This window comes from Barbatula barbatula (genome assembly GCF_947034865.1).
Source record: "Barbatula barbatula genome assembly, chromosome: 16".
In the NCBI taxonomy this organism is placed as follows: domain Eukaryota; kingdom Metazoa; phylum Chordata; class Actinopteri; order Cypriniformes; family Nemacheilidae; genus Barbatula; species Barbatula barbatula.
In genome coordinates this window covers 293660-319360 of record NC_136779.1, presented here as the reverse complement: position 1 = coordinate 319360, position 25701 = coordinate 293660, and the positions used below count along the sequence as shown (strand labels likewise).

General features: G+C 44.5%; 4 protein-coding genes across 5 annotated transcripts; 1 reads left to right on the top strand and 3 right to left on the bottom strand.

The window, feature by feature from the left end:
- Positions 1-1668: 1668 nt before the first annotated feature.
- Positions 1669-10486, bottom strand: ctbp2l (C-terminal binding protein 2, like; the record flags this gene model as incomplete). Its single annotated transcript, XM_079476798.1, has 9 exons — positions 1669-1735; positions 1829-1946; positions 2116-2243; positions 2644-2774; positions 2854-3068; positions 3173-3379; positions 3451-3595; positions 3762-3916; positions 9073-10486. The coding sequence occupies 9 exons, from the start codon at positions 10484-10486 to the stop codon at positions 1669-1671; spliced, it is 2580 nt and encodes an 859-aa protein (XP_079332924.1).
- Positions 10487-11231: 745 nt separating this feature from the next.
- Positions 11232-18378, bottom strand: mmp21 (matrix metallopeptidase 21). The gene is made up of 7 exons (XM_079476855.1): positions 18183-18378; positions 14324-17636; positions 14030-14169; positions 13791-13932; positions 13457-13714; positions 13155-13327; positions 11232-13054 (listed from the first exon to the last, which is right to left on the bottom strand). The coding sequence occupies exons 1-7, from the start codon at positions 18333-18335 to the stop codon at positions 12746-12748; spliced, it is 4488 nt and encodes a 1495-aa protein (XP_079332981.1). The 5' UTR covers positions 18336-18378; the 3' UTR covers positions 11232-12745.
- A 114-nt stretch (positions 18379-18492) lies between these two features.
- On the bottom strand, positions 18493-22037 carry uros (uroporphyrinogen III synthase). Its single transcript, XM_079476854.1, has 10 exons — positions 21930-22037; positions 21623-21764; positions 21411-21494; positions 21224-21314; positions 20389-20460; positions 19707-19781; positions 19522-19605; positions 19346-19431; positions 19174-19272; positions 18493-19039 (listed from the first exon to the last, which is right to left on the bottom strand). Exons 2-10 carry the CDS (start codon positions 21695-21697, stop codon positions 18899-18901), a joined length of 807 nt encoding a protein of 268 aa, XP_079332980.1. The 5' UTR covers positions 21698-21764; positions 21930-22037; the 3' UTR covers positions 18493-18898.
- Positions 22002-25496, top strand: LOC306905890 (very long chain fatty acid elongase 6). 2 transcript variants are annotated; one of them, XM_079476853.1, is made up of 5 exons: positions 22048-22379; positions 22481-22651; positions 23280-23411; positions 24124-24275; positions 24409-25496. In XM_079476853.1, exons 2-5 carry the CDS (start codon positions 22572-22574, stop codon positions 24846-24848), a joined length of 804 nt encoding a protein of 267 aa, XP_079332979.1. In that variant the 5' UTR covers positions 22048-22379; positions 22481-22571; the 3' UTR covers positions 24849-25496. The 2 variants fall into 2 exon arrangements, with proteins under 2 accessions (XP_079332978.1, XP_079332979.1); XM_079476852.1 differs by having other exon boundaries at positions 22002-22651.
- The last annotated feature ends 205 nt before the right edge of the window (positions 25497-25701 follow it).

Below are 25701 nucleotides of genomic sequence, written 5' to 3'. Positions count from 1 at the left end.
CAAACACGTCCTCAAACATTAAAATGTGTAAAGATGAAATGCATAGGACTGTAATTCAGAACACAAGAAACACAAAACACATTCATCTAGAGAACCTGAAATGTTCATAAACATTATTCCTTTCTGAGCTTAATGTAACGCAACCTGTGTGTTCACATCACCTTTAACACACACCTACTACACACCAGCTGAGAAGCGCTGCATGGTTAAATAAGAACATTTATCTATAGAAAAAACTAATATTCAATTCTTCTTGAAACAATATGTTCTTGCTTTATAAAAATACTATAACATCCTCTTTAAAACACAAAAGCAGGTGATTTGTGAACGAGAAATGTGATTTTCCTGAGTCATTCAGCTGAATAAAGACAAAACCACAAACTCACAGAATATCAAATATGAAACAACCTTCATCTTCTGTTCTTATTCTGTACCTGTTCAACACACACACACACACACACACACACACACACACACACACACACAAACAATATTTCATTGCTCTCAATCAATGTTCACTTGCAGGTGGTCAATCACTCTTAATATTCTTATCTGTATAGACGGTTTCAGAGGAACAACATAAACAGGCGTGACTGCGCATGTGTGCGTTCATGGACTGCCCTTAAAGTCCTGGTGAAATGAAAGATAACAATTCCTATTATTTCATGGAATGTTCAGCGTTTGTTATAAATATAAATTATCAGTGTGGGCCAATCACTTTAATTTCACGTGTCCTCATAATCTTTAATCAAAATCTGAAAATGAATGCACTTCCTCCCTCTCAGATGACATCACTTAGACGGCTTGGGCAGGGCAAAGCCATGAACTCCTCCCCTTCAACTGTCAGTCTGCTGCTAGTTTTATACATCCAATCAGATTGCAAGGAAAAACACTAGCCATGCTCAGTTGATATTCCGTCAGAAGGCATGCCTTCCAGTGGCTTTGATTCAGTTGCACTCAGAAATGCGTCTGAATACGGAAGTAAAAACAATCACAACTTCCGCAAATGATAGAGCGCCTGTAGATTATTTCTAATAACAATCAAAAGAAACCGTGAAGAAGCGTTACTTGGCTAAACTCATCTCTCCAAAAGTTGAATTTAAGACTGCGATACCAAACTCAATCGCTAGATGTCAATGTACCAAACGGTTGCTTTAAATGCCACCAAACTACAGGACCCATTCAAGAAATCATTTATTAAATAAAATTATTATACAATCCAATAATAATATAAATTAATATTAACATAAATAAAATAAAAATAGTTATCATTAGACACTAGCCAGACCGATAAACAAACAGACCGGAAGTTAACCGCGCGCATGTGCATCTGATGTCACAGACTGTAATAAGAAATGTGAGGAGGAGGGGCGGAGCTTCTGTGCACATCAATTCCCTCTGTGTGTGTGTGTTTCTCTCTCTCATCTTCTCTGGTCTTGGTGTGTTTGGTAAAGTGCATCTGTGAGTGGGTTTCTGACAGCCCCCCTGACACCAGAGCCACCACACCCGCTGGACTGCCCTCCTGCTGGAGGCCACACTGACCAATTACCTACAGCAGAGGTCGAAGGTCAAACATGGAAATACAGTGGATAGGTAATGATGCCGAAGCCAGAGAGAGATGCAGAAAGACAGACGTCAGCAGTCGTTTAGGGTTTACCTGCTCTTCATTCAATGATTGATTTTGTCTTGGGGGGCGAAGCCTGTAGTGATGGCTTGTAGTGATTGGTTGACTTGGCTGAGTAAGAAAAGCAGGTGGGCCGAGAGTTAAACTCATGTCACGTGATCATGTCAACAGGATTGTGTGGTGTATGTGTGTGTTGTGTTGCACCTGTATGGAGCTCCGTTGAGTTCATGATGAACCCCCTGCTGCTCGATGACGCCCCACTGGCCCGAGGTGAAGAAGAACTCTTTATTCACACAGTTCCTCAGACTGTCTGGAATACGACCTGAGAAGAAAGAGAACAGCATCATCTACAGTTCATCAAGTCATCTGTGTGTGTCGCTGTTTACATGGGCGTTTATGAATTTATCACAGACACTTATCCAATGAGAGGCGTTTGTGTGTTGACCGGAAACTCCACAGCTGAGCTTCAGGAGCTGTTGTGTGTTGTGTACCTGTGATGGCTCGGCGTATCTCTGTGGCTGCTGCTTCTCTCAACTCTAGGGACGCTTGTTCACTGTACCAGGCCGTGTGTGGAGTACAGATCAGATTAGGAGCGTCTTTCAAAGCTCCCTGAGCAAAACTACACACACACACACACACAGACAGGAAGGGTTCAGAAAGAGTGATTTTGGTACATCACACTTGATGTGCGTATCTGTGTGTATGTGCGTGAGTGTGTCTGTGCATGAGTGCGTGTTTGTGTCGGTGCGTGTCTGTGCGTGTATGCGTGAGTGTTTGCATGTGTGTGAGTGTTTGCACGGGAGTGTGTCTGTGTGTGTGTGTGTGTAGGTGAGAGAGTGTTTGTGTGTGTGTGCGTGCGTGTGTACGTGAGTGTTTGCACGTGAGTGGGTGTAGGTGAGAGTGTGTGTGTGTGTGTGTGTGTGTGCGTGAATGTGTGCGCATGAGAGTGTGCTTGTGAGTGTGTGTGTGCGCGTGTGTGCGTGTCTATGTGCGCGTGAGTGTGTTGGTGTGTTAGTCACCTGAAGGGTTCGGTCTCGTGCACATCGAGAGCAGCTCCTCGTATTCGTCCCTCTTTCAGAGCTTGAGCGAGAGCCCTCTCATCCACCAGACCCCCCCGCGCTGTGTTCACCAGAAAGGCCCCCTGACGCATCTAACACACACAAACACACCGCCGGGTGTAATGACTGTTTCTCCAGCGGCCTGCGTCCATGTGTTTGTGTGTTGTGTACCTGTTTGATGGTGAAGTCATTGATGAGATGATGATTGTGTTCGTTCAGGTTACAGTGCAAAGACACACAATCGCTCTGATACAGCAGATCCTGCAGTGTGTACACACGCTGAACACCCAGAGATCTCTCCAGACCGTCCTGTAGATACGGGTCATAGAAGATCACATTGAAGCCGAACACTTTCGCCCTCACAGCCACAGCCTGACCCGTGCGACCTTCAGAAACACACAACCAGACAACAGTGTCGACATGAATGCTGCCTTTCAGAGAACTGACACACACACACACGGGTCTGAGAGCATTCATGTGTGTGTCTAACCGAAGCCGATGAGTCCGAGCGATTCTCCACGGATACGAGCGGCTCCTGACGCCACCTCACGGATGTGCTCGACGCTCTGCACGCGTGTGCCCTCCCGCAGCACCTGATACAACCACGTGTTCCTCCGGTACAGATTCAACACGTGACACAGAGTGGAATCTGCACTCTCCTCCACTGCCGCTGAGGGAATGTTACACACCGCGATACCTGAACGCACACAAACACACAATTCATGCAAAGGAACAGGTTAGTCAAAGAGTTTGTGTTGTGCTTCGTACCGAGCTCTCCTGCAGCTTTAATGTCGATGTTGTCGTATCCGCTGCCGATCCGTATGATGATTCTGAGCGCTTTAAACTTCTCCAGATCTTCTCGTGTCAGAGTGATCGTGTGATACATCAGCGCACCAACAGCCTCATTTAACACCTACAACACACACACACATAAATCCATTGAACACACGCACACAAACCTCATTTTCTGGTTGCAAAAAAATTGCCATCAGGGAACCAAAAACTAACTTCAGGGGAACGTTCTGTGTTTGCTGGGAATGAAAACAAAGCTGCGTGTGCGTGTGCGTGTGCGTGTTTACCTTCTCGTGAATCTCTTGTGTGGATTGTGCGTCACAGAAGGCGACAGTAGCGAGATCTTTCAGGATGGGCATCTCCACCGTACAGTCCCGACCGTCTAACAGAGCCACCAGAGGACGAGGATGAAGAGGACCGTTCATGATCTGAGATCTGATACCTTCAAACACACACACACACACACATCAATCAGCAATGACATTCACAACAATTACACACCAGAACATACTAGACAAAAATCATTTAAGACAAACATCATCTGGAACATGTACAAGTGTTTTTCTCTCACTCATCATCATAATCTTATATTACATCTGTTTGACATGTTATGACCTGCAGTTAAATGAATTATTCTTCATCTAGACATCACAACAGCTCTCACAAACACTTCAGTGTGATCAGTGTTGTAATCATAGCTTTAATGTGTTCACTATTCCTCCTCTGAGAACAGACTCTTCTGTTTTGTGTTTATTCTGAAAAAAACACATAAATAATAATATTTCATACATGATAATGAGGACGTATGACACACACACACACACACTTAAACAAACACACACACTTAAACAAACACACAAACACACACACTTAAACAAACACAAACACTTACACACGTTTTAAGAAACATGAGAATATAACAGTAATTTTAATCAGATGAAGATAAATGTTTCTGTCAGTTTATGAAAACACACTTTCACGAAGAATCAGAAATCTTAATAAAAGCATAAGAGTGTGTGTTGATATTTTCCTTCGCAGTGAATGAATTATTCACATTTTATCACTGACACGCCTGTGTGTTTATTACACAAACATTTAAACATTACATCTACATGAAACCTAACAACCCACAGACATAAACTATCCACACATACACACACCCTAAATCACACACTTTACATAACCCCGCCTCCACACACACACATACACACACCCTAAATCACACTGATAGACAACACTTTACATAACCCCGCCTCCACACACACACATACACACACCCTAAATCACACTGATAGACAACACTTTACATAACCCCGCCTCCGCACACACACATACACACACCCTAAATCACACTGATAGACAACACTTTACATAACCCCGCCTCCACACACACACATACCCACACCCTAAATCACACTGATAGACAACACTTTACATAACCCCGCCTCCACACACACACATACCCACACCCTAAATCACACTGATAGACAACACTTTACATAACCCCGCCTCCGCACACACACATACACACACCCTAAATCACACTGATAGACAACACTTTACATAACCCCGCCTCCACACACACACATACCCACACCCTAAATCACACTGATAGACAACACTTTACATAACCCCGCCTCCACACACACACATACACACACCCTAAATCACACTGATAGACAACAGTTCACATAACCCCGCCTCCACACACACACATACACACACCCTAAATCACACTGATAGAAAACACTTTACATAACCCCGCCTCCACACACATACCCACACCCTAAATCACACTGATAGACAACACTTTACATAACCCCGCCTCCACACACATACATACCCACACCCTAAATCACACTGATAGACAACACTTTCCATAACCCCGCCTCCACACACACACATACACACACCCTAAATCACACTGACAGACAACAGTTCACATAACCCCGCCTCCACACACACACATACACACACCCTAAATCACACTGATAGACAACAGTTCACATAACCCCGCCTCCACACACACACATACACACACCCTAAATCACACTGATAGACAACACTTTACATAACCCCGCCTCCGCACACACACATACACACACCCTAAATCACACTGATAGACAACACTTTACATAACCCCGCCTCCACACACACACATACCCACACCCTAAATCACACTGATAGACAACACTTTACATAACCCCGCCTCCGCACACACACATACACACACCCTAAATCACACTGATAGACAACACTTTACATAACCCCGCCTCCACACACACACATACACACCCTAAATCACACTGATAGACAACACTTTACATAACCCCGCCTCCACACACATACCCACACCCTAAATCACACTGATAGACAACAGTTCACATAACCCCGCCTCCACACACACACATACCCACACCCTAAATCACACTGATAGACAACAGTTCACATAACCCCGCCTCCACACACACACATACACACACACTAAATCACACTGATATACAACACTTTACATAACCCCGCCTCCACACACATACACACACCCTAAATCACACTGATAGAAAACACTTTACATAACCCCGCCTCCACACACATACCCACACCCTAAATCACACTGATAGACAACAGTTCACATAACCCCGCCTCCACACACACACATACCCACACCCTAAATCACACTGATAGACAACACTTTACATAACCCCGCCTCCGCACACACACATACACACACCCTAAATCACACTGATAGACAACACTTTACATAACCCCGCCTCCACACACACACATACCCACACCCTAAATCACACTGATAGACAACACTTTACATAACCCCGCCTCCACACACACACATACACACACCCTAAATCACACTGATAGACAACAGTTCACATAACCCCGCCTCCACACACATACCCACACCCTAAATCACACTGATAGACAACACTTTACATAACCCCGCCTCCACACACATACACACACCCTAAATCACACTGATAGAAAACACTTTACATAACCCCGCCTCCACACACATACCCACACCCTAAATCACACTGATAGACAACACTTTACATAACCCCGCCTCCACACACATACCCACACCCTAAATCACACTGATAGACAACACTTTACATAACCCCGCCTCCACACACATACACACACCCTAAATCACACTGATAGAAAACACTTTACATAACCCCGCCTCCACACACACACATACACACACACACCCTAAATCACACTGATAGACAACACTTTACATAACCCCGCCTCCACACACATACACACACCCTAAATCACACTGATAGAAAACACTTTACATAACCCCGCCTCCACACACACACATACACACACCCTAAATCACACTGATAGACAACACTTTACATTACCCCGCCTCCGCACACACACATACACACACCCTAAATCACACTGATAGACAACACTTTACATAACCCCGCCTCCGCACACACACATACACACACCCTAAATCACACTGATAGACAACAGTTCACATAACCCCGCCTCCACACACACACATACACACACCCTAAATCACACTGATAGACAACACTTTACATAACCCCGCCTCCACACACACACATATACACACCCTAAATCCCACTGATAGACAACACTTTACATAACCCCGCCTCCACACACACACACACACACACACACACAGGACAGTCTACAGGACACGTGCTGAACACATACAGTGTTAAACAAAGACGTCTGACAGCTCATAATCCAATTAACATTTCCACACGTCTTTACAACCCACAATGCACTGCAGCCACAGTGTAAGCAGCTTCAAATGCACACACACCCACACACACACACACGTCTGATATCTGGCAGCAATCTTCAGTGTGAAACATTTCATTTAAACATTTGGCAGATGCTTTTATCCAAAGTGACTTACATTGTATTATCCTAAACATTTATACACAGGTATCTGCAATCCCCTGAGATCCAACACACAACCTTGTGCTTTTAACACAATGCGCTTAACACTGAGATACAGGAAAGAAACATAATTTAGAGACAAACAGAGGAACACAAGAACTGCTCTGTGATCTCTCTGTCTGCTTTTATTCATTTACATGGACAGGTTGTGTTCACAAGTGTCACAAACTCTTATCACAGAACTACACAACATGAGAGAGACACAGTAAGAGTCTCGGGAGACTCTAAGAAAACCTAATGAGATTTTAGGCTTAAAGACACACACACACACACACACGCACACACACACTTGAATGAGCCTGTAGTTCTTACAGCATAGAGAAACTTTTACTGCAGACTTAAAGTGACAGATCAACCAAACATCTAAACGTCTGTCATCATTTATTACAAACCTGTGTGAGTCTTTCATCTGTGAACACATCAGAAGATATTTAGAGAAATGTCTCAGTGGTTTTGTGTTCATACAATGGAAGTCAATGGAGCTCTGGGTTATTTGATTATCAACATTCTTCAGATTATCTTCTGTTGTGTTATGATGAACAAATTAACTTAAAAAGTGGTGACATGACACGAGGATGAATAAATAATGACGAATTATAATTTTTGGGTGAACTGCCCCTTTACAGTTTTTTTCGATTGTTAGACAACAGTGAGCACAACTGGAGTCACATGTGCAAAACTCTAACTACAGTCTGCACAGCAGAAAGGAACAATAAATATTCATCTTTTAGAGGTGAATTATTCATTAATACATTGCAATTCTGAGACTGCTGCTTGTAAGAGAATAAACACTTATGTATGAAAAATATGTTTGTCTGTGTGCGTGCGTGTGTGTGTACGTGCACGTGTGTGGGTGTGTGCGTGCGTTTTTGTGTGAGTGTGTGTGCGAGTGTGTGTGTGCTTGTGTGTGTGCTTGAGTGTGAGTGCGTATGTGTGTGTGCGTGTGTGTGTGAGTGTGTGTGTGTTTGTACGTGCACGTGTGTCTGGGTGTGTGTGTGCTTGTGTGTGTGTGTGTGTGTGTGTGTGTGCTTGTGTGTGTGCTTGAGTGTGAGTGCGTATGTGTGTGTGCGTGTGTGTGTGAGTGTGTGTGTGTTTGTACGTGCACGTGTGTCTGGGTGTGTGTGTGTGTGTGTGTGCTTGTGTGTGTGCTTGAGTATGAGTGCGTATGTGTGTGTGCGTGTGTGTGTGAGTGTGTGTGTGTTTGTACGTGCGTCTGGGTGTGTGTGTGTGTGCACGAGTGCGTGCTTGTGTGTGTGTGTGTGTGCACGAGTGTGTGCTTGTGTGTGTGAGTGTGTGCGCGAGTGTGTGCTTGTGTGTGTCAGTGTGTGGGACGGTTTCTAAAGTCTGTTTGAGGTTTGCAGGATCACAGCGGTTGAATCCCTTCAGCACAAGCCAAAACATTAACACCCTCACAATCTAAAAACAGAACGCTTCAACAAATCCACTTTACACATCCGATGACAACATTTACGATACCAGGACATTAAAATGTTTAATGTAAAGTGTCAAATAACAACATTTAAACAGACCCCATACTGTAAAGAAGGATCCGAGTGAAGAATATAACCCAGAATCAAACACAGACAGTGAATCTAGTGGATCTACTGAGGTGATGAGAGAATAAAAGAACTTTACTTGCGTCAGGAGAAGCCATGGTGGACACGATGACGGGCGGTCCGGTTCGACGGCTCAGCTTGTTGTTTGGATTGAGGGTCTGAGTGTGCATGGCAGAAGAGACCTGAAGAACGGCGGCATCTACGGGAGCGGCTCCCTTCCGCAGCAATTGAGGACTGTGATGAGGACTATGAGCTGGAGACACAGGAGGAAGATTCACAGGACGCTTCATCAGCTCCATGGGCGTGTAGATGCCGGAGAAGGTCTTGGGCGCCACAGGCTGCTGTTGAGCGGACGCGTTAAGGCCAGCGTGGCTGTTGGTGTACATGGAGAGGGGACGCGTCTGCGGCAGCCCCGCGCCGTAATCGCCAGGACTGACGGGAAGTGGACGTGTTGCCGGGTACGTGGCAGTTTCCAGCAGATGCTGAGATGGAGCGCTACTCGGCCGGCGGCCCAGAAACTCGCCCATTCTCTGTGAGCCGGACTGGAGGGCAACGGGCGGCTGCTGCACCAGGTGACCGTCCACACCAAGGCCCTGAGGCTGCACGTACAGGTCACTGCGGTGGCTGAAGCTGTTGGAGCGACCCCTCAGGACGGAGGCACCGCTGCTCGTGGCCGTCTTACAGTTGAGAACCAGTCGAGAGAGCATGCGTGCCTGTCCCAAGTTGGGCACCACCGAGCGCACGTCGTGGTCTTCCATCACAGCCAGCATGCCAGGAGAGTCGAAGCCCTGCTGCAGGAGCAGCGTTATGGTGCTCTCCGACAGTCCTTCCGAGCGCAGGAGACCCAGGAACCCCGGATCCATGCTTCTCTTCGGGTCTACCGAAACAGCCGCCGAAGGATGGTGGACCGGCATCGTCACCGCACTGGGCGCCATAGTCATGTTGGGGTCGTAAGCAGGGTCGTAGGGCATCCTCTGCGTCGCCATGGAGCCGTAAGCCGGAGTCCCTCGGGACAGATTCCCATCCATGACAGGAGCCGTTGGGTCCATCACTATACAGGTGGAGGGCGGCTGACAGGACTCCAGGGGGAAGCCGTTGACGTCGCCGTACGCAGAATGGCCCGTCTCGGACAGAAACCTGGACGGGGTGGACTCGATGCCGAAGCAGGCAGGCGATGCGGCTCTACTGCGTGCGCGCTGATTATCTGAAATCATCTTGACAGCCAGAGAATCCCTGTACAAGCGGCTGATCTCATGAGCCGAGGGTGGGGGAGGAGGCGGCGGAGGGGGAGGACCTGGAGTCGTCCCTCTGGCTTGCCCTTGATCCCAAGCGGGCCTGACCCCTCCTGCCGCCAGCCCATAATGAGATCCCGATCTGCTCAGCATGTGTGCGCTGCCCTTGTAAAAGCCCTGCAGATCTTCGGGCGGCTGCGCAGACAGAGCGATGTCGAACGGGTAGTAATCCGGAGGAGGGATGGTGCCTCGTACGGCCATGACGTCGGTGAAGATCTCTGTGCCGGCGTCAGGAGACGGTGATCTGTGGGCCGGAGAGAGCTGAGCAGAAACAAGACGTCTTAAACACACCTGAGCGTGACAGAGAACCAACGCAGACTGAAAGACAAACGGCTCCTGAATGCAGGTAAGACGAGAGGAGCGAGAGGACGCTGGCGCGTGTTGGGTTTCACGTCTCGTGTATCATGTGAAGGTGTGTGAGGGGTGTTCACGTTTCACCTGATCTCTGACAGACATTTTTCTTAGCTTCACTCCAGGTCACGCTATCATGTGACTTCAAACGGGCAGGAAAGAGCTGAATAATTCAGACCTGGAAACATAAGCAAGTCTGATCAGCACAACACAACACATCACACAAACGCAAACTGAACAGCATCAATACCGCTGGAGTGAAGCATCAGATGATGACAAACAAACATTCTTCAAACCAGACATCACCAGCAGCCCTATACATCTGTGTGTGTGTGTGTGTGTGTGTGTGTGATGTCACTTGAATGATTGATGCTTCACAAACTCTTGTCTGTTATTTGTTTAATTTAATCTTAAGCAATTCTTTAAATTTAACACACATTCTCACTGTGAGGTGAGATGGAGAAACAGATGATATGAGATGAGAAGAGGCTAAAACAGACGAGATGTGAATCCTCCTGTAATGAAACTCAACACACTCACAACTCATTTGTGATCCTAATGATATCATAAATGAAAGAGATTTGATATCGTGTTTATCTGTTTAATATGATCTTTATCACACACACACACATCTGACACTGATGACCGGCCTGCAGGAGGCATCACAACTCCTGCACAAAAGGCCAAAACATTTCTAAACAATTGGTCTATTTTTAGTATTGTTATCTAAAGCTGAGTTTCTGTCAAGGCTCAGTTAACTACTGCAGCCCCTTCATCATATGTCTCTAGATGAATTCATTGTTCTTTGTATCATTTTATTTGGAAGAACAAGACTCACTTTATTACCGTTTTTTTCGATTGCTAGACGACAGCGAGCACAACTAGAGTCACATGTGTAAAACTCTAACTACAGTCTGCACAGCAGCAGTTCATGTGGACCAAACTCTAGTTCGGTTTTCATTGCTTGAACACAGTTTTCAAAACTCTACACACTTATCCCACGACTTTAACCACAACCTGCACAACACTGTGGATTTACAGCACTTTGTTCAAATGCTAACACACTGCTGTCAAAACTGTGAAGCACACATTCAAAACAGAATACATTTAATGATACATGATACATTTTGTAATCTATTTCCAGAAAATACAGAACATATTTTCTTTAATTGCATATTATATTCTAGTGCATTCTGGGAAAAATTCTAATTATGGTTAAAGGAGAAAAGGTGGTGGAAGGGAGTCTTTCCTTTATTGATATTAAGAATGGAAACAATGAAGACGTTTTTTTATCAGTTTGTTGTGTAAATCTGTATTTTTTGTTATATTTCAATAAATAAAAAAACAACACCTGCACAACAAACATATTGGAGATGTGTACTGTGTTGATATACAGCCACAATAACCACACAGACAAACTCAGACAGACAACTAAAGCATTTCAGACAACACAAGACTTTGACGTGTGCCATAAGTGAATGAATGAATGAATGAATGAATGAATGAAGGAATGAAGGAAGGAATGAAGGAAGGAAGCCTCCTCCATAAAACATCATCATCGCTCGGCAGGAATGACGCATTTGAGAGAATTTAAATCATTTTCATCTGGAGACTTTCACCCTGCGAGCGAGTGTATTTCATCTCAATGAGCTGCAAAATAAAAGAGAATATTTAAAGACACACACACTGACATCATTACTGCGGTACTATTGTGAGTGTGTGTTCATGTGAACCGCATATAGTTTTAATAAAAAGTTAAATGCTCTCTCGGTTGTAATTCACTTTGGATTAAAGCGACTGCTAAATGAATACACCACACGTAAACACAGACAGACAGAAAGTTCATCTTCATCTGTGACAGACAACATTTACTCCGGTAAAACAATCATAACACTGACAGCACAACACTACATTTATTGTGAAAGAGGTTAGTCACATAAAAAATGCAATGAATAAATAAATTGAGTCGCATTCAAGCCAACAGCATCAATTAATGTTTTTGTCAAGATCTGTACGGCACACACATGATCATCAGTTCAGATATATGACCCTGACAAATACACCTTTTGTTCCAAGAGCATGTTGAGCTGACCCGAGATCGGTGTTGTGTCATCTGCGTGCAGTTCTCAGAGAGCTGCTGTGAACATCACAGATATCAAACCACTGCTGATCGACGTCTCTGTGAGGAAGAAGAGCGTTCAGAGGCAGCGATGGCTTCCGTCTGCGATCTCTAGCGTTCACCACCCGCCAGTAGCGCTCACCCTTCAACAGAAACACACTGTTGTGTGTGTACGAGAAGTACGACACGTCCACGTTACTGACCGGATGATCGCCGGGGACGACCGCCGGAAATACTGCAGTGATTTTCTGAGGTGAAGATAAAGCCAAACGGTTCGTTCGGATGTCAAATCGAAACACCTGAGAATAAATATCACACGTCAGCAGCATCCAGGATCACAGTAAATGCTCGTGACTGTAAACTCGATGTAAAGTGTTATGAAATGTATCAGAACAGAACCTGTGAGCCTTTAAAAAAGAAGACATGAGCGTCTCTCCTGTCGTAATAAGCTGTGTCCACCGGTCCGATCACGCCGGGAAAATCGTCTGAGATCAGACGCGGATACGAGCGTCCGAGAGAATCATTAACAAATACTTGATCATTCTCACTGTCATAACGCCAGTACTGTACACCTGCAATATAATAAATCAGTAAACCAATCCAGTCAATGTTTATAATGTATTTCATGTTCGTCTCTACAGTCCATGACACTACGCAACAACATCACATTGCATTGTGGGATACAGTCATGTGTTCTTCACCTTTAAAGAAGTAAACAGCGTCTGTTTTGCGGTTCCACACATGAACGTAAGCGTCCACTCCACTGTCAGGCAGCCCGTTCCACCCGACCGGCACCGCCACTGGATCTCCGTACCGGGTTCTGTTGTTCCGGTTTTCATAGAGCCAGTACCAGCCGCCCCGCATGAAGTATGTGTTAAAACGAACGGTGACCTCACCGTAGGGCGTCAGTTCTTTCCTGATCCAATCAAACACGGCACTGAACCGACCCTGACACACACCTGAACAACACACACACATCAGTGTCACAAACACATTTACCGAATGCAGTGAGATTGTTGTGTGTTGTTGTCTCACCGTACAGACTCTGAATGGATTTTCTGTCAATCCAGTCGATCTCAAAGCCTGTGTCCTGAGGCAGGTAACTGGGCTGCATAATAGATCCGGCTCGATAGATGTGAGGGAGTCCCAAAACATGACCGATCTCATGAACTGCAACCTGAATGGAACACAACACAAAAACACACTCGGATATCAGTCAACACAACACTATACCACATTAATACAAATGCAGACACAAACACACATCACCTTACCTTTAGAAGACTGATCCCACTGCCTGTGTTTGGAGCTGTGAAATGTTCATCATCATCAAAATGAATATCTCCCAGAAACCAGGCGTGAGCGAACTCATGACCTGCACCGTCAAACCTCTGAGAACAGCCCAGATGTCTGCCTGCAGCGAGCATGAGACACACAATAACACTCCCTATGTTTTATGATTTTCTGTAAGGGTGGTCATATCATGATGTACATGATGTGTAATGTTTCCAGATATGGATTAGTGATATTTCATTTGGCGTTTGTGTGAGAGATACGGAGTTACTGACCTGTACCAAAGCCCAGTCTGATATCAATGTCTTCTAGAGGTGAATGTAAATCCTCCTGAAACTCCAGAGGTGAAACTTCACTCCACATGCGGAAGGCCAGTCTGAAGATATACTTCTGCTCATCGATGGACAGTTGACTGCTGTAACCTTCACCAATCACACGCCACTTTAGAAGAGTCTTAGAGAAAGACACATGGCCCATCCAATCGCTAACCTCCCTCCTACGTCTTTTCTTTAAAAGAGCTGCCAGGTGTCGTTTTCTCCTCACGGCAGGATGAGGGGCATCACTGCAATTCCCAACATCAGCAGGGTTCTGCATGACCTCAATGTGGTTCTGTGTGACATCAGCAGGGTTCTGTGTGACCTCACTGTAGTTCCGTGTGACATCAGCAGGGTTCTGTGTGACCTCACTGTAGTTCCGTGTGACATCAGCAGGGTTCTGTGTGACCTCACTGTAGTTCCGTGTGACATCAGCAGGGTTCTGTGTGACCTCACTGTAGTTCCGTGTGACATCAGCAGGGTTCTGTGTGACCTCACTGTAGTTCCGTGTGACCTCACTGTAGTTCCGTGTGACATCAGCAGGGTTCTGTGTGACCTGCCTGTGGTTCTGTGTGACCTCACTGTAGTTCTGTGTGACATCAGCAGGGTTCTGTGTGACCTCACTGTAGTTCCGTGTGACCTCACTGTAGTTCTGTGTGACATCAGCAGGGTTCTGTGTGACCTCACTGTAGTTCCGTATGACACCAGCAGGGTTCTGTGTGACCTGCCTGTGGTTCTGTGTGACCTCACTGTAGTTCTGTGTGACATCAGCAGGGTTCTGTGTGACCTCACTGTAGTTCCGTGTGACCTCACTGTAGTTCTGTGTGACATCAGCAGGGTTCTGTGTGACCTCACTGTAGTTCCGTATGACATCAGCAGGGTTCTGTGTGACCTGCCTGTGGTTCTGTGTGACCTCACTGTAGTTCTGTGTGACATCAGCAGGGTTCTGTGTGACCTCACTGTAGTTCCGTGTGACATCAGCAGGGTTCTGTGTGACCTGCCTGTGGTTCTGTGTGACCTCACTGTAGTTCTTTGTGACATCAGCAGGGTTCTGTGTGACCTCACTGTAGTTCCGTATGACATCAGCAGGGTTCTGTGTGACCTGCCTGTGGTTCTTTGTGACCTCACTGTAGTTCTGTGTGACATCAGCAGGGTTCTGTGTGACCTCACTGTGGGTCTCTGTGTCTTCACCGTGGTTCTGTGTGACATCAGCAGGGTTCTGTGTGACAACAATAGGGTTCTGTGTGACCTGCCTGTGGTTCTGTGTGACCTCACTGTAGTTCTGTGTGACATCAACAGGGTTCTTTGTGACAACAATAGGGTTCTGTGTGACCTGCCTGTGGTTCTGTGTGACCTCACTGTAGTTATGTGTGACATCAACAGAGTTCTGTGTGACAACAATAGGGTTCTGTGTGACCTCCCTGTGGTTCTGTGTGACAACAATTGGGTTCTGTGTGACCTCACTTTGGTTCTGTGTGACCTCACTGTAGTTCTGTGTGACATCAGCAGGGATCTGTGTGACAACAATAGGGTTCTGTGTGACCTCCCTGTGGTTCTGTGTGACCTCACTGTAGTTCTGTGTGACATCAGTAGGGTTCTGCGTGACATCACTGTGGTTCTCTGTGTCTTCACTGTGGTTCTGTGTGACATCAGCAGGGTTCTGTGTGACAAAAATAGGGTTCTGTGTGACCTCCCTGTGGTTCTGTGTGACCTCACTGTAGTTCTGAGTGACATCAGCAGGGTTCTGTGTGACAACAATTGGGTTCTGTGTGACCTGCCTGTGGTTCTGTGTGACCTCACTGTAGTTCTGTGTGACATCAGCAGGGTTCTGCGTGACCTCACTGTGGTTCTCTGTGTCTTCACCGTGGTTCTGTGTGACATCAGCAGGGTTCTGTGTGACAACAATAGGGTTCTGTGTGACCTCCCTGTGGTTCTGTGTGACCTCCCTGTGGTTCTGTGTGACCTCTCTGTGGTTCTGTGTGACATCAGCAGGGTTCTGTGTGACAACAATAGGGTTCTGTGTGACATCAGCAGGGTTCTGTGTGACCTGCCTGTGGTTCTGTGTGACCTCTCTGTAGTTCTGTGTGACATCAGCAGGGTTCTGCGTGACCTCACTGTGGTTCTCTGTGTCTTCACTGTGGTTCTGTGTGACATCAGCAGGGTTCTGTCTGACAACAATAGGGTTCTGTGTGATCTCCCTGTGGTTCTGTGTGACCTCCCTGTGGTTCAGTGTGACCTCTCTGTGGTTCTGTGTGACATCAGCAGGGTTCTGTGTGACAACAATAGGGTTCTGTGTGACATCAGCAGGGTTCTGTGTGACAACAATAGGGTTCTGTGTGACCTGCCTGTGGTTCTGTGTGACCTCACTGTAGTTCTGTGTGACATCAGCAGGGTTCTGTGTGACATCAGCAGGGTTCTGTGTGACAACAATAGGGTTCTGTGTGACCTGCCTGTGGTTCTGTGTGACCTCCCTGTGGTTCTGTGTGACATCAGCAGGGTTCTGTGTGACAACAATAGGGTTCTGTGTGAGGTGTGTGACATCCCTGTGGTTCTGTGTGACCTCACTGTAGTTCCGTGTGACATCAGCAGGGTTCTGCATGACCTCACTGTGGTTCTGTGTGACATCAGCAGGGTTCTGTGTGACCTCACTGTGGTTCTGTGTGGTCTCACTTTGGTTCTGCATCACCTCACTTTGGTTCTGCATCACCTCACTGTGGTTCTGTATGACCTCACTTTGGTTCTGCATCACCTCACTGTGGTTCTGCGTGACCTCACTTTGGTTCTGCGTGACCTCACTGTGGTTCTGTGTGACCTCACTTTGGTTCTGCATCACCTCACTGTGGTTCTGCGTGACCTCACTTTGGTTCTGCATCACCTCACTGTGGTTCTGTATGACCTCACTTTGGTTCTGCATAACCTCACTGTGGTTCTGTGTTACTTCACTATTGTTCTGTGTAGAGGTGCTGATGGACTCCATGAGTTCTGGTTGTTCTTCCTGGTCTGGGACTCCACATCTGGGTTCGTTCATAGCAGCTTTGGTGGCATCATCAAACACTCCTGTGACAGGTAGACCGGACACTCTTTGGAACTCGCTAAGTGCTGAGATAAACTCGGGCTGCTGGTTCTGGAGTTCAGTCCTGCTGGATCGGGATGTGGCTCCAGCCTCCTGCATGTTCAGAGTGAAGATGTCATCTGTCTCACTCACAGGTTCTGATAAACTCAGAAAGTCATCACTGTCTGCTGCTCTTATGAATCCATACTTGAAGAGAAACAGCTAGAATAGCACATCAGAAAACAAAAAAGTATAAACAAATACTAAAAAGAAATCACAACAATTAAACAGAGCGAGAAAGAGAGAGAGAGATTTACTTGTGCAGTGTGTATGTCACAGTGTGTGTCAGTGTGTGAACCTGTGCTGTGTCTGTGGCAGTGTGTGCAAGTCAGTGTACAGTGTTTACCTGTGCTGTGCGGTGTGTGTCAGTGTGTGTGTTCCTGTGCTGTGTGTACCAGTACGGTGTTGGTGAGAGTGTCAGCCCTTATGAAAGAAAACATGGTTTAAAAACCCCGAAAATGTTTAACACCAGTTAAAAAAACATGGTTACTACACTTTTACCATAACTAACATGGTTCATTTTCATAAGGGAGTGTGTGCAGCCGTGCGGTGTGTGTGTCAGTGTGAGCCACATACTTAAAAAAACACAACAAATGTTTGGTACAAGCAATGAAAGTCACTTTGGATAAAAGCGGCCTCCAAATGCATAAATGTAAATGTGAGTATGTGTACCTGTGCGGTGTGTGTGTCAGTGTGTGGTGTGTGTACCTGTGCGGTGTGTGTGTCAGTGATGGCTTCAGCCTGATGGATGTTGTTCATGTCTATGACATCTGAATGATCTCTGCTGTGGAAGATCTTCTCTGCGCGTGTCCCGATGATGATGATGATGATGATGAAGATCAGCCGGATGACAGCCAGCATCGTTGAAGCTCCGCCGTGTGCGTTTCTGACTGACTGCGTGATTTTATTCAGTCTGTGTAAACCGTCGTCACACACTTTATAGTGTCACGCGTGGATGGGGCGGAACTTCACACGATTACATCGCCGACACGCGACTCACACCTGAGCGCGCGCGTGACGCACGTGTCATTTGTTGATGTGAAACATGTTCTTAAATGTAAACGTATATCGAAAGTTAGTTTTTAATTTAAAACCTTGAATGCATGAAAGAAAGGATTTAAACTCAAACTTTATTTAATCATTTCAAATTCACACTTACAGAGAATCTAAATTTACATTAAACATAACATTTCAGGTGCAGGAGACACATTCAACCTCCCAAAACACTCAACTTAACTCCAACAATAAATATGACATAGATTTGTCATACAGTTAAGTATTAGCTGGTGGAGCTCTCGCTGTAACACACACACACATAACGTCACAATATAAACCATCATAAAGATAAAACAGGCTGAGCTGAACGTTTTTTGGTAAGATTGCCGGACAGTTCAATCTTCATGTCCTCATCATGACCGGAGGGGTCAGAGGTCAGGGGTGGGTGTCTGTAGGGTCTGTGAGATTGCGGTGGCGAGGTGTTCAGCTGTGGGTTTCTCAGCACAACAGCTCACCGTGAGCCCGTGAGACCGCAGGGCGTCTGCTGTACTCGGTCCTATCGACACAAACTTAAGAACACAACACAAGTTATTTTCTAAGGTATGAGTGCTTTAACGTTTCCTGATCAATCTGCAAACTATGCAGTTGAGTGGTTCAGTTGATACAGTTTAATGTGAAAGAACACTATACATCACGGTCACACCTTGATCTGTTCCAGCTGACCCCCGGCAAGTCTTTTCACCAAATCCACACAGAACTTCACACCTGATGGACTGAAGAACACCACACTCGCAGGAACACCCTGAAGACACACACGTGTCAGAAACACAACACTGTGATACAGAAAATCAACACACATGAGGGTAGAAGTGAACCTGCTGATAGAAATAATCTGTGATGTTCTTCTGCAGGTCTGGATGTTCAGATGTTTGATAGACAGTCAGAGCGTCCAGAGGAACATCTGCCAGAGAAACACACAAACATCAAACAATCGATGATGATGATGATGAGGTATAAACAAAGACAATGTAATGAGACTGAATCCTCTCACTGTTCTCTTTGAGAGCCGTTGGCAGAACCTCACGCTTGATGGAACCACAGGGGAAGAACAGAGGCAGGACATCAGAACTTTCTCCTGTGTATTACACATCAAGACATCAACATGAGAGTCAAAGCAGCACAAACTCAAATATCTCAAATGTTCATGTGTGTCAGTATGATAAGAATAAAACTTACTTTCTATGATGAGTGAAGACAGAGCGTCTGCAGTACCAGTGTCCTCAACCACAGGCTTCAGGCCCAAATCTACAACTGCAGATAACAGACACTGCAGTTCAGTACAGTTTAATGCATAGATACACTGTGAAATATACAGTAGCATAATATCATCTGTAAATATAAACACCAAACCGGTGACATTACTGAACACTGCCGACTGTGTGAATGTCATGATGATAACAACAGATCTTTAAAAAAATACAACTGAGCGCATTTTTGAGTCTGATTTTACATTTATAAAACAAAAAAAAGTGAATGTTCAAAGACAATTGACTGTGTGAAAAAGGAAACACACCTGAGACTATTTGCGCAGGTGCTCAATGTGTCGAGCAGATGTGACGACATTTACTAAGAGACACTAAAAACCTGCTTACACAGGTGTGCGCCAGACACACACACACACACACACACACACACACACTTCCAGGTCATCAACAGGTGTGTGTGAATCTCACCAGTGTGACAGCACCTGCCTGAAAATATTCTGATGTGTGAATTATTTTGTTGCTTCATTCACATTCAAATACTCTTTAATAATCGCTGGAATTGTGTGTTGTCCTGCATTCTAACATGATGTTTGTGTTGTGGGTTCTGTGTGTGTGTATGTGTATGAACTGCAGTGTTGTGAAGTGATACAGACCTAAAGATGCTGTTGTCTTTCCAACCACATACATGGATTTAGAATTCCATTTGTCTGTCACTGTGTCCCATTCTGCAAAATAAACAGGAATAAATCACATCTCTTTATATTAAAACATCTTTATGTTTGTATATTATCCACTGGATTCATTAATACTGAATTTAAAACAAGAAGACCTGCCATATACTGTGTGTATCATTAAATGATGAAACATTAAAATACATCACTAACAACTTACAAACATTCCTTTCAGTTTTATTCAAGGAAATGATAAAAGTGTATATTTTGTGTGTCTTGTGTGAATGAGTGTGTATCTATTCACTTTGCTCTGGATACCATTTCTATTTTATAAATGTAATGTATTGCTTGTAGTTAACATGTTTCCATGTACAGCTGCTTTGTAACGATGAAAATTGTAAAAAGCGCTATATATATATATATATAAAAGTTGAAGATTTGATTTTCAAGTTTTCAAACAGTGAACCCTAGTGGTCAAACTGACAGAGCAGTTCTATAACATCATTCACATGTAATGAAAAAATGCATTGGTGTTAATTTTACTGACCTATATCTAGACAGTAAACATTGGTCTTTATTAACATGGATGAATGGCGCATATAAAAACAGGCTGATGGTAAGAAGTTGGGGTGTGGCAAAATGTAGAGGGGGTCAGCTGTGACCTAGTGGTTAGAGCGTTCTTCACTATTTGTAGGGGCTAAAAGATGATTGGTGAGATGTGTTATAGGAAGCCAGACGGGCTAGTTATCTGCACCTGCTCCTCTTGAACTTTGTTAATAAAACATCATCTACGGTCAAACACAGAGACAAAACTCACGGTGTCTGTGTTTCTCTAAACACATCTTTACAGCCTTTACAGCTCGTGGACTGGTGAAGATCAAACCTCCAAACCTCTCGGGCTGAAAGAGCTGATGTTTGCAAAACAACATGTAAACATAAACAAACATCGATTGTTGTTTTGAAATAATAAAACCAGACAAACTGAGAAAGATGTCGGGACTCACTCGTTCTGAGAGCTCATCCTCAGACACAAATGTAAAAGACAACACAGGAATTAAATCAGCTGTGTGACCATATAAGGCCAGTTCCTGAAAACAATAAACAACATCTCAGTCTGCTGTAATGCATGTATACAAATATCTGCAATAATACAATGTCACATGCTGAATTCTATCAGTTTATTTCTCTACTGTTTTGTTACAGCAGGTAGAATTACCTTGATATAAGGGTCTGGTCCATGTTCAGCTTCTCTAGGCTCTTTCAGAAGTAGCACTTTCATTCTTTGACACATGTAACGCTCTTATAAAGACATGTGAGCGTTTCACTCAAACTCATATCTGCCTGTCACACAGTAACGCCTATAAGACAAACACAACATGCGAAACATTGATAACAGCCCTCAGCAGCACACATCACTGAACATAAGCACACAAAACAACAGCAGGAGTCATAAGAAACACGTGTTTGATTTCATAAGATGGATTATGTATTTTATATCAGTTTAAAGAGACGCGAACACGCACTTGTAGTGACTGCATTTACTGCTGGCAGCTATAACAGCAGCATGCGCGCTCACGACATCCCGGAAGAGTATCCTCCTTACGCTCTTCATAATAAAAGTCTGCAGACTCCGTTTCCAGTAGCTTTAATTCGTAATAAATACAAATTTACATTTTATTTACCATAAATACATTTTGTGTTATAATTGTACTAAACATCTTGGTTCTTAACATTCTCTTTTTTCGGTGGTTGGTTCTGGCCCGTCGTATTTGTTTTCACCAGGTACAGGTATGCGATTTTGACTTCGTGTGATTGAATATGATAATCTCTGTTTTGGGGTTGTAAAGGGGAAAGATACAACGTGAGTTCTGTTGCGCGTTTTTGTAAACTGTTCTTGTGTAAACCGCATGAGCCGGTTAATCGTGATTGGTCGGGAACGTTGCCGTGACTTCGCCCAGTCTCACACAGGTCTGGTGAGTTTCGACTTTATACAGACCTGCGCAGACCGATCGGCGTATGATCGCGAGAGAGCATTGCGATCACTCAGCTCTCGCGATACTCTGATGTCATATAGTGCGCAGTCGGAGCAGGAGGGCGGGGCCGCCGTGATCACAGCGCTTCACTGTCCCGCAGGCAGCTTCAGTCCCGGCGGAGATTCGACCAACATGAACGCAACACTTCACGCGTTTGACTTCGAGCGTCAGTTTGACGACCGAGCGGCGAATGAATGGTTTCAGGAGAACTGGTGAGTCCTGACGTGTACGACCATCACAAACACCTGCACATTACAAACACACTTTATCACAATGAATGAAATGAGTCTGTATTGCTGCAGGTGTCTGCTGCTAGAAATAGATATGTAGCATTTAAAAAACACATATTTACAAATGTACTTCTCACACGCTGATATGATATTTAACTACAGGTAGAAACTACAGCAAGATGATGAACTCATAATACACTTAAAGATGATTTATGTACATTCATATTTTCTATTTCCAAAATGTCTAGCGTTGTGAGGGTCATTCTCAAGCCGAGCAGACAAAAGTACAGAGTATCATTAAGATATGATGGTAGTGAATTTCATTTATGCTGAATATCAAGTTAATGAGAGATTTATATGAGCAGATTTATGACTGTAATTGATCTGTGATCGGATCAGGTTCATGTGACGGACAGCCAGACAACCCTTGACCTCCAGCAGATTGTGACATCAACATCTGTCAAGTTTCTGAAAGAGCTTCCAAAAATCCTTTCGTTTCAGACGCTTTTACATGATACTGTTGATGTCAACATGAAACGAGACATTTTCATGATTTGATTTCAACCTCTTTGAGTTTCTCTTTCATGAATGATGTTTTGTGTGTTTTCAGCGGACTGGCGTTTGTGTTTTCTGGCACATATGCGGCTGGGATTTATTTTGGCAGTGTTTTCATGAAGGACAGACAGAAGTGTGACCTGCGGACTCCTCTCATGCTCTGGTCTTTATGTTTGGCCGTATTCAGGTGAGACTCGTGTGTATGGTGGATTACTCTCAACAGGTTTCTGTCCCTCATGTGTTTGTTTTTTTCCAAGTATAAACAGAGAGAAAAATGTGTTCTAGATGTTTGATCAGATAAACAGGTGATGAGCATATAACTATACACGGAACACATTCAGAACATTCACTCAGATATTGTTCAAATCAATCCAATTTATTTATTTAGCGCTTTTCACAATGTGCATCGTTCCAAAGCAGCTTTACAGGAGAAAATAAGAAATGCACAGAAAAGGTAAAACACAGCACAGCACATGGTGTTTATAGAACAAGCAAGATCATTCTAGCTAATAATATGTAATAAATGCAGTCTCCTGGGGGCGAGGAACCCAAACTCCAATGATAAATAAAGGTAAAAAAACAACTCAGGAGAAACCAGACTCAGCTGGGAGGACCAGTTCTCATCTGACGTGTCACAGCTGCACTTGGTGACTTTGATTCAAAGTTACTGATTAAATGTTTATGAACAATAGATAAAGCTTATTAGTTGTGAGAGATTGATATGAGTAGATTCATGACTGTGATTGATCTGTGATCGGATCCATGTGACGGACAGCCAGACAACCCTTGACCTGCAGCAGATTGTGACATCAACATCTGTCAAATTTCTGACGGAGCTTCCAAAAATCTTCTCGTTTTGACCAGACATTTTCATGAATTGTTGTTTTGTTGTTGATCAGTGTAATTGGTGCCATGAGGACGAGCTGGTACGTGATCAATATTCTGTCATCGGACGGGTTCCATCAGTCTGTGTGTGACACGGCGTTCTTCGGTGCCCCTGTCAGCAAGTTCTGGGCATTTGCTTTTACCCTCAGTAAAGTCCCTGAGCTCGGTAAGATCTGTCTTCACTCGCTCATCTGCATTCATAAAAAATCATTTTAAACACATAGAAGTCATTGATCTGACAGAAGTGAATAAGAGAGTACACACACACACACGTGATGATGTGCTTTGTCTTTCTGCAGGTGACACTGTGTTCATTGTTCTTCGCAAGCAGCGTTTGATTTTCTTGCACTGGTATCATCACATCACAGTTCTTCTCTACACCTGGTACTCATACAGAGATCGTGTGGCCGGAGGCGGCTGGTTCATGTCTATGAATTACACCGTTCACGCCATCATGTACAGTTATTACGCAGCTAAAGCCGGCGGTCTGCGCGTGCCGAGGCCGGTGGCCGTTCTGATCACAATGCTGCAGATTGTGCAGATGATTGTGGGTTTCAGCTTGATGGGACTTGTGTACATCTGGAGAGATGATGTCCACTGCGTGGCCAACCAAAACAACCTCATGTGTGGATCTCTCATGTATCTGAGTTACCTGCTGCTCTTCTCTTCCTTCTTCTATCAGTCGTACATCAGGGGAGCTGCCGGGCCGGACGTCAAGATGCGAAAGAAACGAGAGTAAGAACGTAAAGGAAACGGTGTGAGTGAATCACTGCTGCTGATCTGAGAAAAAACATCATCACCACATCAAACGAGAAATGACATGAATGCATCTGATTGTTTTTATCTGTTTGGGAGGGACAAGTTCATGCATTGTAAGGTTTTTTTAATCATTACTTGTGAAAATACTCAGGGCAAACACTGTAATAACATTTGCTGTTTTGTTTTATAATTTTTAAATAGTAAAAGAGAGCGACAGTCATGCAGATGTGTAGAGTTTGATACTGTAGAACTGAATCGTCGTGTGACACTTACTTGTGATTTATTATAGTTTTTGTACAACACTGTTTACTTTCTGTCTGATGATCACAAGACATGTGAGTTCAGATTTTCATGGTATACACTAGTCAGGGTTCATCTGGTTGAATGCCAGTGCTGTAGAAATGTTCAGGTGAGATAGTCATCACATTCTGTTCTACATAGACATTCTCCCGCATGTGTAAATACATCCATCTCATAAAACGTCTTGATTTCAGTTCACATTTCTTATTCGTGTAACATTGACAAATCCCTAATAAACATGATCTCTTGTGCAGCTTGTTCTTAAGCCTGATCTGTGTGTTATCATGCTCAGGTGCTCAGTATAAACCCTTCATATCAACAGAAACTCAAATCATAAGTGCACCAGTGTGTGTGATGTGTAGGTCTTCAGTTCTTCCAGCAGGTGTCGCTTGTTCTCTGAAGTGTAATGCACGTCTGATAAAGAGGAGGAGCTTTAACACTGAACTTAGATCAGATGCATCAGACTGATTTGATTTTGATTTGATTTGATTCATTTTATTGTCATTACACACATACAAGTACAGTGCAACGAA